Genomic DNA, 16,369 nt, shown 5'->3' on the forward strand with positions numbered 1-16,369 from the left:
GTGTAGTATTGAATCAACCCTGTATCTCTACTCACTGACTGTCTCCACTGGAAAGAAGCAGATCATGTGTGTGGTGTCCTTTATATATGGGTTGGTGTAATGCCCCCGTGGTCGTGTCACCTCGTGTATCGTGAATGTATATTGGTCGTGTCCTATCTACTTGATCTATTGGTTGAGCGTGTGTGTGATGTCTTTGGTGCTCCCTCTAGTGTCTAGCTAGCCTACATGCATTTACATTGATGCACATCACCACAAGTGTGATGCAGACAGCACAGATTGCAGCAATATTGCAGTGAGGGTGATGCAGACAGCAACGACTGCAGTGAGGGTGATGCAGACAGCATCGACTGCAGCAATATTGCAGTGAGGGTGAAGCAGACAGCAACGACTGCAGTAAGGGGAATGCAGATTAGCTAGATTGAAAAAATGCTTCTTAATGGTGCAGTTGGCAAAAACAGCAGTGAGCAGCTGCGTCATACAGACCAGACTTGTTCCTGTGTCACATTGGCTAATCTCAGCTATGTGCCACATTGATTTAGGGGGGGGTGACAATCAACTGGTGGCCCATGTTCGAATATGACCAAGTTAACATCAGAATCAGACTTGGATGATTGCCCAGAAAAAACAAACCGAGAGCATTCATGGAGATTAGTCAGTTGGCTGACATTTCATTGCAAGAGAGACTGCAGTTGGGCAGAGTCAAGGGAACTTTACTCTGTATGTCCAACATCTGTACTCAATATCACAAGAGTTAAATGGAAAGGGTTTCATCCCCTGGCATTATCAGCTGCATAAGCACAAAGATTTTTCATATATCTAATTTTGCGAATGAAATGTAGCCACTGATGTGCTTCGACAAAGCTGGTACCTCTGCTCAGGCTCCCGTTGTAGGCACAATTCCACAAAATTGTGGAAGAGCCCAGAGAAGGTCCTGTTGTATGGATGCTGCACCTGCTCCCCATTTGTTGTTTGTGTTCCACAAGCGGCAGAACTCTCGACGATGCCCGAATCCACCGCTGATTGAGAGTTTGTCATCAACAGCTCCTCTGCAGGGATGGTAGTGGTGTCCAATAGGCACGGCACTGTCCCATTCAACTTCTCCAGCAACATCTGAGGAGAGCAAAGGGTCCATGGGAATAAGAGGTAAATATCTTAAATGTAAACATTAGTTACAAAGGAGGAAAAAGGGGACGATGATAGATTGTGGTAATGTCACTGGACTAGTGAGGCAAGAGGCCCAGGCTAATGCTCTGGGGACAAGGGTTTAAATCTCACCAACAGACCTGGTGGGATTTAAATTCAATAAGTCTCAGTAATGGTGACCATGAAACAGATTTATTCAGTCGCAACCTCACCTCCACCTCTAATGTCTGAATTTCCAATAATGCTATCACTCTCTCTCACCCTGGCTGATCTCCAAGCACAACCGTCATTTTAGCTCACTTAAGTCCAAGGGACATATACTTGAAAGGATATAGTTTAGCCATCCATTGCCAGGTCTGGCTGGACTACAACACTATCGGCCCCCATTCTCATCTGCTAAAACTGCTCACTTTACCAGGATGTACGAATCGCTCTCGGCTTCCCGTGGACCGTGTTAAACTCCTCTCCCTGTCCCCGCCGTCTCACCTCCCAACAACAACTTGCAGCAGCTCATGGACTTGTTGTCACAAAGATTGAGACAATCGGATCAGTTGTCTCTGCCCAGCCTCTTCCCCTCGACCACCTGGCCAAACTTCCTTTAATACGCCCCCTCCCGCAACACCTATCCTAGCCCTGAATTCACATCCTTTTCCAGTTTTTCTTCCATCTCCCCTTATGTCCGCTCTGAGCACATCCAGTCCACGCGACCCATTGTTTGTTTCCATGATCCAATTCCCAATAAACTGCTGACCACCCAACTTGTCCACTTGGCCCTAATGGTAGCTGACATTCTCCCTCCAGGTGTTGTCCCGGTCTCCTTCAAATCTGCGGTCACTGCCCCTTCCTCAGAACCCTCTCCTCCCCAGCATCCCCACCCCCCTCGTGCAGCATCCGACCATCCATCCTTGCGAACTACCATCCCAATTCTAACCTCCCTTTCCTCTTTGACCATACAGGTGGCATGGTGACACAGTGGTTAGCACTGCTGCCTCACAGCGCCAGAGACCTGGGTTCGATTCCGGCCTTGGGTGACTGTCTGTGTGGAGTTTACAAGTTCTCCGTATCTGCATGGGTTTCCTCCCGGTGCTCAGTCTTCCTCCCACAGTCCAAAGCTGGGCAGGTTAGGTGAATTGGACATGATAAAACTGCATGTCCAGGGATGTACAGGTTAGGTGGGGTTACGGAAATAGAGTGGGGAGTGAGCCTAGGTAGGATGCTTTTTCAGGGGATCGTTGCAGACTAGATGGGTTGAATGGCCTCATTCTATACTGCAGGGATTCTATGCTTCTATGTCACAAGAGGTCAGCATCTCCAGAATTAAAATTGGTTCTCTTTTCCTTCATCAATCTCCCCTTATTTCCCACTTTACATTTGGACTTCAATTATCTCTCCACTCAGCTCTTAAATTTATTCTCCAGCTTTCCTGTAGGACCATAGCCAATATGTAGATTGTCTTTAGCACAGATCAGTTTGCTCTGCTGAATGCTGCTCTGCTATAACATTAGTGTTTAGATGACCATTAGTTTCCAAATTTCTCACCCTCTCCTTTAAATACTTTGACTACCTTCATTCTACTTGATTGGATTTGATTTATTATTGTCACATGCATACAGTGAAAAGTATTGTTTCTTGCATGCTATACAGACAACGCAGACCGTGCACAGGGAAAGAAGGAGAAAGTACAGAATGTAATGTTACAGTCATAACTAGGATGTAGAGAAAGGATCAACTTAATACCAGGTAGTCTGCAAGGAAGAAGCTGTTCAATTTAAAAAAATTCTCACCCATCGAATCTGCACCGAACCCCCCGAAAAAGCACCCCATCCAGTCCCACTCTCCTCCCCGCAACCCCATAACCTTACCTACTCTACACATCTTTGGACTGTGGGAGGAAGCCGGAGCACCCAGAGGAGAACACGGGGAGAACGTGCAAACTCCACACAGTCAGTGACCCAAGGCCAGAATTGAATCAGTGCCCCTGGCGCTGAGAGGCAGCCGTGCTAACCACTGTGCCACCATACCAACATCCAATACTTGGCACTGGTGTCATTTGAATTTCTTTTGCCATATTCACGTCATTTCCTCCACTCGTTGTGTTGCTCAAAGCTGACATAATTCCTCTTTGAAGCATAGATATGTTCAGGCACACAAAGAGGCCATTCAGCCCATCTTGTGCTTGCCAACCAGAGGTGAAAATATAAACTAGCTGCTCATTTTAATCACACTTTGCAGCACCGTAATCTTGCAGTTATAGCAGGTGCCCAGTGCTCACAGCCAACTACTTATCCACCACCAAATGAGATTACATGTCCATCAACTGGGTTAGTCTTCAGCTGCCACGGTTTGGTTCACTTGGATTTGTCCAAACCCAGCTGCAATTTCTGAGCGGTTTCCTCTTCCTCTGAATCGGTCACGATCCATGCCCCTCAGATTATTGCTGTCATAATTCTCAATTAGCACAACCATCAATTTGAGTGCTTTCTTTATTTATTTAAAAAAATATATATATTTATTAAAGTATTTTAACAAAACAAAACAGTTTTTTCCCCTTACAAACAGTAAACCCCCCCTCCCCCCGTAACAAAATAATGCAAAATCGCCCTGAGCAAGATAGATACATCGTAAGATGATATATTTACAGAGCTTTATACACTGGCTCTCGCCCATTCGTGCCAGTTTCCCCCACCCTCCATGTTATCCCCCGCTCGTCCGTCCCCTCAAACAATCTCTCGTTCCATCCCCCCTCCCCCAGGGTTGCTGCTGCTGCTGACCGACCTTCCTCGAACGCTCCGCGAGGTAGTCTAGGAACGGTTGCCACCGCCTGTAGAACCCCTGCGCAGACCCCCTTAAGGGAAACTTAATCCTTTCCAACTTTATGAACCCAGCCATGTTGTTTGTCCAGGCCTCCACGCTAGGGGGCTTCGCCTCCTTCCACATCAGCAAGATCCTTCGCCGGGCTACTAGGGACGCAAAGGCCAGAATGCCGGCCTCTTTCGCCTCCTGCACTCCCGGCTCGTCCACTACTCCAAATATTGCTAGCCCCCAGCTTGGCTTGACCCGGACTTTCACCACCTGAGATATTGCTCCCGCCACTCCTCTCCAGAACCCCTCCAGTGCCGGGCATGACCAAAACATATGGACATGGTTCGCCGGACTCCCTGAACACCTTCCACATCTGTCCTCTACCCCAAAGAACCTACTCAACCTTGCCCCCGTCAAGTGCGCTCTGTGAACCACCTTAAATTGTATCAGACTGAGCCTGGCACATGAGGAGGAGGAATTGACCCTACTCAGGGCATCAGCCCACAAACCTTCCTCGATCTCCTCCCCCAACTCCCCCTCCCATTTACCCTTCAATTCTTCTGCTAGCGCTTCCCCCGCTTCTTTCATCTCTTGGTGTATTGCCGAAACCTTGCCCTCCCCGACCCATACACCCGAGATCACCCTGTCTTGAATTTCCTGTGTCGGGAGCAGTGGGAATTCCCTGACCTGTCGCCTCACAAAAGCCCTCACCTGCATATATCTGAATGCATTTCCCGGGGGTGGCTCAAACACCTCCTCCAGTGCCCCTAGGCTCGCAAATGTCCCGTCGATGAACAGGTCCTCCATTCTTCTAATCCACGCCCGGTGCCAGCCCTGGAAACCCCCGTCCATCTTCCCCGGGACAAACCGGTGGTTAGCCCTGATCGGGGACCACACCGAGGCTCCCACTGCACCCCTATGCCGTCTCCACTGGCCCCAGATCCTTAACGTTGCCGCCACCACCGGGCTCGTGGTGTAATTTGATGGCGAGAGCGGCAATGGCGCCGTCACCAGCGCCCCCAAGCTCGTTCCTTTGCAGGACGCCTCTTCCATCCTCTTCCATGCCGCCTCCTCACCCTCCATAACCCACTTTCAGATCATCGCCATGTTTGCTGCCCAGTAGTAGCTCCCTAGGTCTGGCAGCGCCAGCCCTCCTCGGTCCCTACTGCGCTCCAAGTACCCTCTCCTTACCCTCGGGGTTTTGTTCGCCCACACAAACCCTATAATACTCCTCCCTACTCTCTTGAAAAAGCCTTTGGTGATCACGATGGGGAGGCACTGGAACACAAACAAAAACCTCGGAAGGACCACCATTTTTACCGACTGCACTCTACCCGCCAACAAGAGCAGCAACATGTCCCATCTTTTGAAGTCCACCTCCATTTGGTCCACCAACCTCATCAGATTCAGTTTGTGTAGGGCCCCCCAGCTCCTGGCTATCTGGATCCCTAGATACCGAAAAACCCCCTCCGCCCCCCTCAGCGGTATGTCCCCTATCCCTCTTGCTTGGTCCCCTGCCTGTAGTACAAAAAGCTCGCGCTTCCCTACATTGAGCTTATAGCCCGAGAACTCCCCATACTCCCTCAAAGTTTGCATGACCTCCACCATCCCCTCCATTGGGTCCGCCACATACAGCAGCAGGTCGTCAGCGTATAGCGACACCCGATGCTCTTTCCCCCCGCGGACCACCCCTCTCCATTTATTAGACTCCCTCAGTGATATGGCCAAGGGTTCGATCGTCAATGCAAACAACAGGGGGAACAAAGGGCACCCCTGCCTCGTTCCTCGGTACAGCCGAAAGAACTCCGACCTCCGCAGGTTCGTCACCACACTCGCCACCGGGGCGCTGTAAAGGAGCTTAACCCAGCTAATAAACCCTCCCCCGAACCCAAACCTACGCAGCACTTCGCAGAGGTACTCCCACTCAACTCGGTCAAAGGCCTTTTCCGTGTCCATGGCTGCCACTATCTCCGCCTCTCCCTCCTCCGATGACATCATTATCATGTTTAAGAGCCGTCGCACATTCGTATTTAATTGCCTGCCCTTTACAAATCCCGTCTGGTCCTCATGTATCACCCCCGGGACACAGTCCTCAATCCTCGTGGCCAGCAATTTTTTTCCCCGTACTCGTAGGTCGCCCCCTGCGCCTTCCTCCACTGTGTATCCGCCTTCCCAGTGGTCAACAGGTTAAACTCAGTCTGGAGCCGTCGCCTTTCCCCAAGTAATCTTTCCTCCGGGGCCTCTGCGTATCTCCTGTCCACTTGCAGAATCTCCCCCACTAACCTCTCCCTTTCCATGCCCTCTGTCTTCTCCCTATGAGCCCTGATGGAGATTAGCTCTGCCCTGATCACCGCCTTCAACACCTCCCATACCACCCCCACTCGCACCTCCCCATTGTCATTGGCCTCCAAGTACCTTCAATACACCCCCTTACCTTACCACACACCACCTCATCTGCCAACAGTCCCACATCCAACCGCCACAGCGGGCGTTGGTCCCTCTCCTCTCCCAGCCCCACTTCCACCCAGTGCGGGGCATGGTCCGAAACGGCTATGGCCGAATACTCCGTCCCCTCCACCCTCGGGATGAGCGCCCTGCCCAGCACAAAGAAGTCTATCCGGGAGTATGCCTTGTGCACGTGGGAGAAGAAAGAAAATTCCCTGGCCTGCGGTCTTGTGAACCTCCATGGGTCCACTCCCCCCATCTGGTCCATAAACCCCCTGAGCACCCTGGCCGCCGCCGGCCTCTTTCCCGTCCTTGATCTGGAGCGGTCTAGTGCTGGGTCCAGCACTGGGTTGAAGTCCCCTCCCATTATCAGGCCTCCTACCTCCAGGTCCGGGATGCGCCCCAACATGCGCTTCATAAATCCAGCATCATCCCAGTTCGGGGCGTATACATTTACCAACACCACCCACGTCCCTTGCAACCTACCAATCACCATCACGTATCTCCCTCCATTGTCCGCTACGATAGTCTTGGCCTCAAATGACACATGTTTTCCCACCAGAATTGCCACCCCTCTGTTTTTCGCGTTCAGTCCCGGGTGAAATACCTGTTCTTAACCTCTTCTTAACCTAACCTTAACATCCTCTTCTTAACCTAACCTGGTTACACCTTCAGGTGTGTCTCTTGGAGCATAGCCACGTCTACCTTCAGTCCCTTCAAGTGCGCGAACACTCGAGCCCTCTTCACCGGTCCGTTCAGGCCCCTCGCGTTCCACGTTATCAGCCGGATTGGAGGGGCTCTCGCCCCCCCCCCCGCGCCGACGAGCCATCTCCTTTTCTGGGCCAGTCCCGTGTCCGCATCTCCCTCACCTCCGTCCCGGCCACTTCTTCTGTGTCCCATTTTCTGGGCCAGTCCCGTGTCCGCGTCTCCCTCACCTCCGTCCCGGCCACCTCTTCTGTGTCCCATTCCCTTTCGGCCAGTGCAGCAGCAACCCTGTTTTCCCCCCCTCCCGCTAGACCCGTCTAGCTTTTTTGCTTCCCCCCATATCACTCCCGTAAGTCAGCTCCCACGCGCGGGAGAAAAACCCCGCGCTTTCCAGTTAATATAAAGGTCCACGCCTCTTCAGGCGTTTCGAAGTAGTAGTGTTGGCCGTTATATGTGACCCACAGTCGCGCTGGTTGCAACATTCCAAATTTCACTCCTTTCCGATGCAGCACCGCTTTGTCCCGGTTAAAACCCGCTCTCCGCTTAGCGACCTCCGTGCTCCAGTCCAGGTATATTCTAATCTCAGCATTGTCCCACTTGCTGCTCCGCTCTTTCTTGGCCCATTTCAGGACCCTCTATCTGTGAACCGTTGAAATCTCACCACCATTGCCCTTGGCGGCTCGTTTGCTTTGGGCTTGCTCGCCAGCACCCGGTGCGCCCCTTCCAGCTCCAGCAACCCCGTGGGGGCCTCCGTGCCCATCAGCGCCCCGATCATCGTGCCCGCATATGCCGCGGCGTCGGCCCCATCCACTCCTTCTGGGAGACCCAGGATCCTCAAATTGTTTCTGCTCGACCTGTTCTCCAGGTCTTCGAGTCTTCCCGCCCACGTCTTGTGTAGCGCCTCGTGCCGCTCCACTCTCACCGCCAGGCCCAAGAGCTCGTCCTCATTCTCACTCACTTTGTCCTGGATCTCCTGGATCTTCACCTCGTGGGCTTTCTGGGTTTCCCCAAGTCCTTCAATTAATGCCAGCATCGGCGCCACCATCTCCTTGCGCAGTTCCTCGAAGCAGCGCTTAATGAATTCTTGCATCTCTTCTTTGTCCCCGGCCGCCGCCATTTTGTTTATTTTACCCTTCTTCTCCCGCTGCTCCAGTGCCGTTTTTTTGGCCGTTTCGCTGTGGGTCCGGTCCATACAGGTTAGTGGGGGACCTCTCTCCTCTCTTCCCCACGGGTTGGCTGTGTAAAAAATCCTGTTGGGGCTCTTCTATCGAGCCCGAAAGTCCGTCTTAGCGGGAGCTGCCGATTCGTGCGGCCTAGCTCCGCATAGCCGCAACCGGAAGTCTGCTTTCTTTATTCATTTACATACACCCTGGATAGTTAAGTCTATCCTTCATATCCTTTGGCCTTTTTTTGATCCTCTCCGAACACAGGTCTTGTAATCTTAATGTTTTTATAGTTACTCTCCCAGTGCCTCGGTCCTCCGTTCAGTTGTCAGGAAATGAATAAGGTCGATAAACACAGACCCTGGGCTTTTCATATAATAGTTCCTCCTATTGATCCTGCTACTGGTTTCCATTCCTGATCTCCCATTGCAAGTCCTGGACTGAATCTTCTTTCCTCCTCGTGTGGCACAGCATGTAGGCAGCTGGTTATTGACACTGCTCTGCATCAACAACGGAAATACTCCTTTCCTGACCCAAGACATTCCGCATCCTGCAAGTTGTACAAATCATGTGCCTCATTCTGGATCCCATCATTCAGCTGCTGTGTTACTCACAAGTAGTAACCCTACAACTCTCTTCCCAGCTGTATTGGTGGTGACGATTTGGGCCTGCTATTTCCAGCACCGAATGTCTTCCCAACTTAAACTCACTGTCACCCTTTTGCAGCCAGCCTCTTGGGCCTTTGGTAGCCTCACAGCAGAGATTCAACAGTACCTTTGTTAAATTAAACAATATTACTAAATGTCCCATATCACTAAGTAGGACATCAGCAGTAACACCTCTGACTGGTATTATGATTTTCTTTGAAACTAGTAACTGCTTTTGTTAAAAAGAAAACCTAAATCCCAATTATTTACGGAAAGAATGCAGCCACAAGAATCCACTGCTTAAAACAGAAGATATTTTTACTATACAACAATAATAATAATCTTTATTAGTGTCACAAGTAGGCTTAAATTAACACTGCAATGAGGTTAATGTGAAATTCCCTAGTCGCCACACACTGGCGCCTGTTCGGGTACACGGAGGGAGAATTCAGAATGTCCAATTCACCTAACAGCACGTCTATCGCGATTTGTGGGAGGAAACTGACGCAGACACAGGGAGATTGTGCAGACTCCGCACAGACAGTGACCCAAACCGGGAATCGAATCCGGCTTCCTGGCGCTATGAAGCAACAGTGCTACCCACTGTGCTACCGTGCTGTGAGAAGAGACAAACAAAGGAAACAGCATACACAATCTTAGTTAACCTCCTGGGTGGCACGGTAGCAGTGGCTAGCACAGTTGCTTCACAATGCCAGGGTCCCAGGTTCGATTATGGCTTGGGTCACTGTCTGTACGGAATCTGCACGTTCTCCCAGTGTCTGCATAGATTTACTCCGGGTGCTCCAGTTTCATAGAATCTACAGTGCAGAAGGAGGCCATTTGGTCCATCGAGTCTGCACCGGCCCTTACAAAGAGCACCCTACTCAAGCCCACGCATCTACCAATACCCTGTAACACAGCAACCCCCACTTAACCTTTTCCTCCTACAAATCCCGAAAGACGTGCTGTGAGGTGAATTGGACATTCTGAATTCTCCCTCCATGTACCCGAACAGGCACCGGAGTGTGGCGACTAGGGGATTTTCACAGTAACTTCATTGCAGTGTTAATGTAAACCTACTTGTGACAATAAGGATTATTATTATTAGACTCAAACATACATGAAACCGATAGAGAGAGAATTGAATATGAATGTAAACGAGCAAGAAACCTAAAACCAGACTGTCAAAAGCCTCTGTACATATGTAAAAAAGAAAATAAGACAAATGTGAATCCATCACAGGCACAGACAGAAGAATTTATAAATGGGGAGTAGGGAAATGGCAGAGAAACAAAATAATTACTTGTGTCTGTCATCATGGAGGAAGATACAAAAGGCCTCCCAGAAATAGAGAATCAAGGGACTAGTGGGAATGAGGAACTGAAAGAAATTAGTATTACTAGACAAGTAATACTGGACTGTAATTTGATAAATCCCTGGGATCTGATGATCTACATACCAGTGGTGAAAGAGGTGGCTACAGAGATATACTGGTGGTCATCTTTCAAGATTCTACAGATTCCAGAGCATTGTCTGTAGTTTAGAAGGTAGTAAAAGTAACCTCACTATTTAAGAAAGGAGGGGAAAAAAAAAAATGAGGGAATTACAGGCCTATTAGTCTGACAAAGTTATATGGAAACTACTATAATCTATTATAAAGTTTATGATACCTATGCACTTAGAAAATACTAATCTGATTGCGCAGAGTCAACACTGATTTATGAAGGGGAAATCATGTTCACAAACCTGATGGGTGTTTTTTGAGGATGTGACGAGCAGAACTTTTTAATTCATGGAATATGGGCGGTGGTGTCCAGGTCAGCATCTGTACCTATCCTTACTCTTGCAAAAGTGGTGGTGAGTTGACTTCTTGAACTGCTGCAGTCCATGAGGTGTAGGTACACCTACAGTGCTCTTAGGTAGGGAGTCCGAGGATTTTGACCCAGCTACAGTGAAGGAATGGTGAGTGACTTGGAGGGGAACCTCCAGGTCGTGGTGTTCCCATGTGTCTGCTACTCTTTTTCTAGATGTTAGTAGTTGTGGGTTTGGAAGGTGATAACCAAGGAGCCTTGGTGAGTTGCTGTTACTGCGTGTTGGTGGTGGCGAGAGCGACTGATTGTGGATGGGGTGCCAATCAAGTGGGCTGTTTTGCCCTTGTGTGTTGTTGGAGCTGTACTCCTCCAGGAAAGTAGAGTATTCCATTGGAACAAGTCGATGTGGTGTATTTGGTTTTTCAGAAGGCTTTCAATACGGTCCTACAAACAGAATGGGTCTTTTGCAGGTTCTTAGGTTACTAGTGGGGTACCGCAAGGATCAGTGCTGGGACCATAGGCATTCACACTCTATATCAATTATTTGTGGGGGCCAAATGTAATATTTCTAAGTTTGTTGATGACACAAAACCAGATGGGACTGAAAAGTTATGAGAAAGATGTAAAGAAGATTCAGGAGAACTTGAACAAGCTTAGTAAGTGGATAAGAACATGGCAGATGGAACAACATGTCAATAATTGTGATGGAAGAATGAAACTGCACAGTATTTCTTAAATGATGGGAAATTAGGAAGTGTTGATGTCCAAAGAGACTGGGTGCCCTTGTCCATGAGTCACAAAATTAAAATGCATGTGCAGCAAGCAATTAGGAAGGCAAATGGCATGATGGCCTGTATTGCAAGAGGATTTGAGTACAGGAGTAAAGATGTCATGTTTCAATTGTATAGAACTTTCGTTAGACCACACCAGGGTGTTCAGTACAGTTTTGGTCCCTATAACTTGCCAGAGGGAGTGCAGCAAAAGTTTACCAGACTGATTCCTGGGATGGTGGGACTGTCTTATGATGAAAGATTGAGGAGACTGGGCCTTTATTCTCCAGAGTTTAGAAGAATGAAAAGTGATCTATTAGATATTTACAAAACTATTAAGGGGCTAGACACGGTAGATACTGGATGGATGTCTTCCCTAGCTGGGATTCCAGAAACAGGGGACAACATTAGAAGTAAGGGGCAGACCATTTGGGGCCTTGACCAGAGTCAGCTTTACTAACAATGTGATGACAAGCAACATCATGGCTAGTACAGATCAAGTTGCATGTTATAAAACTAAAGGGAAGATAATTTGGTGATTGAACTGAACCGTACAGTGACAAATATTGATCAACAATTCTCAACCTGCCAATTAAATCTTCCTTTATCTTTCTTCGCAATCAATTGATCATTATATTATCAGAGCCCTGTGATGTGCCAACCTCATGCTGTTGGCTGTGCCTATGGCATGCAGCACCGAGTACATTATAACACACATACCTGAGTCGCAGGCATATTTTTAAAGGGAACATGTCCATTAGCCAGTTCGCATGCCGTTATTCCCAGGCTGTAAATATCAGATTTGGCATCATAACCCTGCAGATTCTACAGGAAGGAAGGGAACAAATGGTAACAGGATACACATAGTTAGCAGCTGTAAATATTATAACAAGGCATTAATATAAAGTTTCCCAACGATCAACAGCCATGTAAATGGAACTTGGTGACTAAATAACCCATAATCAGCTGCTAGAATCTCACATAGGATCGGGTTCACTCTACTAAAAGCCTTTAATTCAGCTTACTGAGAAATAAACCTGCGACACAGTAAATAAATCACTACTTCACACAACCTCCATTCAAGAATGCAGGACTCCAGTGTACATCAATTTCTCATCACCCGACCCTGATCCTACCCCACCCTCCTGGCCTTCGGTAATCTAATGAGGATCCGACTCCTGCTGAGTGAACACAGTGGCAAAGATTTCCATGATGTGGAGATGCCGGCGTTGGACTGGAGTGAGCACAGTAAGAAGTCTTACAACACCAGGTTAGAGTCCAACAGGTTTGTTTCGAACACTAGCTTTCGGAGCAGTGCTCATTCCTCAGGTGAATGAAGAGGTATGTTCCAGGAACATATATATATATATATATATAGACAGATTCAAAGATGCAAGACAATGCTTAGAATGAGAGCATTTGCAGGTAATTAAGTCTTTACAGATCCAGAGATAGGGGTAACCCCAGGTTAAAGAGGTGTGAATTGTCTCAAGCCAGGGCAGTTGGTAGGATTTCGCAAGCCCAGTCCAGATGGTGGGGGATGAATGTAATGCGACATGAATCCCAGGTCCCGGTTGAGGCCGCACTCATGTGTGCGGAACTTGGCTATAAGCTTCTGCTCGCCGATTCTGCGTTGTCACGGGTCCTGAAGGCCGCCTTGGAGAACGCTTACCCGGAGATCAGAGGCTGAATGCCCTTGACTGCTGAAGTGTTCCCGACTGGAAGGGAACATTCCTGCCTGGTGATTGTCGCGCAATGTCCGTTCATTCATTGTCGCAGCGTCTGCATGGTTTCGCCAACGTCCCACGCTTCAGGACATCCTTTCCTGCAGCGTATGAGGTAGACAACGTTGGCCGAGTCACACGAGTATGTACCGCGTACCTGGTGGGTGGTGTTCTCACATGTAATGGTGGTATCCATTTCGATGATCTGGCACGTCTTGCAGAGATTGCCATGGCAGGGTTGTGTGGGGTCGTGGTCGCTGTTCTGAAGGCTGGGTAGTTTGCTGCAAACAATGGTTTGTTTGAGGTTGCGCAGTTGTTTGAAGGCAAGTAGTGGGGGTGTGGGGATGACCTGGCAAGATGTTCATCTTCATCGATGACGTGTTGAAGGCTGCGAAGATGTCGTAGTTTCTCCGCTCCGGGAAAGTACTGGACGACGAAGGGTATTCTGTCGGTTGTGTCCCGTGTTTATCTTCTGAGGAGGTCGGTGCGATTTTTTGCTGTGGCGCGTTGGAACTGTCGATTGATGAGTCGAACGCCATATCCCGTTCGTACGAGGGCATCTTTCAGCGTCTGTAGATGTCTGTTACGCTCCTCCTCATCGGAGCAGATTCTGTGTATACGGAAGGCTTGTCCATAGGGGATGGCTTATCTCTGGATCTGTAAAGACTTAATTACCTGCAAATGCTCGCATTCTAAGCATAGTCTTGCATCTTTGAATCTGTCTATATATGTTTCTGGAACATACCTCTTCATTCACCCGAGGAAGGAGCAGTGCTCCGAAAGCTAGTGTTTCAAACGAACCTGTTGGACTCTAACCTGGTGTTGTAAGACTTCTTACTGTGCAATGATTTCCAACAGAGACCCATCGGTCTTCAAAACAAATCACCATCTATCTGAGCATTCTGGGCAGGGTCCCCGACTACAACAGGGATGGGGTTGACGGGGTTCCAGAGAGGGGACTGAGACCAAGGTTGGTGGGCAAATTTGGATGGGAAGCTTTGGTTTTCCAATTTTGACTCCACAGTGTACAATGTTTATGGAAGAAGCTCCCACCCAGAAACCAGTCCGAGTGACAGTCTTGGCTTCCTTTTGGCTGGAGAGCACTTCAGAGCTGACCCACAAGGCCAAATAAGGAGCCAGCAGCAGCTAGTTGGAGCATGAGGCGGTTGATGGGGAGTGGGGGTACATAATCTGATCCCCAATTTTTGGGGAGGGAGATTTTCTGGATGGGCATTTCAATTGTATGAGCAGAGGAGGTAAGTTTGGTGGGCTGGGGGAAAGCACTCCCATTTTCTCCTTACCCACAAGCAGTGCTGCAAGAGCCTTTACATTTGCTCTGAAGCTTTGCTCACCTCTTGCGGTTTCTCGAGTTTTCCCGACGACTGGGAAACCCAGCTGCCCACCCAGTGTTGTACCTGTCGAATAGGGCAAGTGTGAGGCTCTCTGCTTGATTATATTTAAATGTTTCCCCATCTCATCTGTTAACCCTGCGAGTGGTCAGTTTGGAGGCAAGTTTGAGATTTAATTTTTTTTCTTGCATCCGAATAGTATTCCTTCCTGCTACAGTAATACACTAAGGGCAGATACTTCCCCTCCCCCTCATCATTGTAAATAGGAGTTCCACTGGTTCAGTAACAAACTTTCCACTGCAAACCATTCCAACAAGGAACGGTAATCATACATCCTGCGTTGTTCCTCGTTCAAAATCCTGGAATGATCTTCCTAACAGCACTGTGGTGTACCTACATCGCACGGACTGCAGCCGTTCAAGAAGATAGCTCACTATCACTTTCTCAAGGACAATTAGGAACGGCCAAAAAATACCAACTTTGCCAGTGACACCCACATCAGAAGACTGAATTAAGGCAAAACAGTCCACACTCACTTTTGTTTCCAGAATCAGTAATCAACAATTGAAACCAAGTACAAGGAGGCGGATTCTGAGCGCAAGCTGAATAAGGGGCACCAAACTCCTGACTAAGAACAGCAGGAGCATTAACCCAAGCATTGCTTCTCAATCTACAGGTTCGTAGATGAACATTTTTTTTCAACCAGCAGGAAACATCAGTGTCAAGTCTATTGGGATCTTGGCATTAGCTCTAGTGTTCTGTCACAAGGCAGACCACCATCACTGTAACTGGCCAGCAACAGGATCACTGTAGACGTGCCCTTGGCATTGGCCCAGTAACAATCAGAGGTCTTCCTGGTTTACTCAGCTGAATGTTGATTAATTCAAACAGTTTTGTTAAATATATTTTAATGCACCAGCAAATAATAAAATCAAAGATTTATCAGACTGGACTGATTTTGCCACACTTTCCTGGTTCCATACTGGCAAGATTATAAATATAAAATGCAACCCGATATGCAAAGAGCTTGGTTACAGGTGTGAACTTACCTGTTGCAGCAGCTCGGGACTCAGCCATGGTAATATTTTAACACTGTATTTAGGGAAGTCATGGATCACCCGTAGCCTCTGCCCATGGCTGATCATACTGAAAATACTGCGGAGTCCTGATAAATAAACCTGTCCATCTGACGATATTAGAATGTGACTTGCTTGAACACTCCTGGAAGGAAGGAAATAAGGTGGTTGAATATATACAGTTTGGTGAAACAGAGTAAAATGAACTGTCATGAGAGTGTGTGAGCCTGAGAGAGAACAGTGCCCAAGTGAAAAGCAGCGACAGAGTCAGTGGGAATCGGCACACAGGTTTGAAAGAAAAATGTAATATCAGAAAGTATCTGATAAGTTGCTGGTCGAGGTGGTTTGCACCCCAGGCCACGAAAGGAAGTTTTGTGGTGTTTCCCAAGGATCACCATGTAAAGTTCTGGTTAGGCTTTAACTCGCGTATTATTGTTATACACACATGTCCGTCCTTGACCTGCTGCAACGCTCCAGTGAAGCCCAATGCAAACTGGATGAGCAACATCCCATCTGCCGATTAGGCAGGTTGAGGAATTGAACTAAAGAAAAGAGCATTAGACTGGGATGATCAGTTAGAATAGTGCATTATGGACATTGATTCGGATTGCAGGGAGTGAACAAAGGGATTGGGCAAAGCATGGCGAGAGGGGGAGGGGTGACTTATAGGGACTGGTTCTTTGCACAAAGGATGCTGGGAGGCAGAGGCCCAGAGGAAGGCAAGGAATGTGTAA

The 16,369-nt window shown here is 48.4% G+C and overlaps 1 protein-coding gene across 4 annotated transcripts in view; it reads right to left on the minus strand.

Moving 5' to 3' along the window:
- LOC140398331 (STE20-related kinase adapter protein alpha-like) overlaps positions 1-16,369 on the minus strand; it is a 117,812-nt gene that overhangs the window by 14,266 nt on the left and 87,177 nt on the right. For all 4 annotated transcript variants that reach the window (XM_072486907.1, XM_072486906.1, XM_072486904.1 and 1 more), the window contains 3 exons: positions 15,609-15,780; positions 12,207-12,311; positions 869-1,110 (listed from right to left, as the gene is read on the minus strand). In XM_072486907.1, coding sequence (XP_072343008.1) covers positions 869-1,110; positions 12,207-12,311; positions 15,609-15,780 — 519 coding nt within the window. The remainder of the gene's footprint in view (positions 1-868; positions 1,111-12,206; positions 12,312-15,608; positions 15,781-16,369) is intronic.

Source organism: Scyliorhinus torazame, chromosome 21, assembly GCF_047496885.1.
Source record: "Scyliorhinus torazame isolate Kashiwa2021f chromosome 21, sScyTor2.1, whole genome shotgun sequence".
Lineage (NCBI taxonomy): Eukaryota > Metazoa > Chordata > Chondrichthyes > Carcharhiniformes > Scyliorhinidae > Scyliorhinus > Scyliorhinus torazame.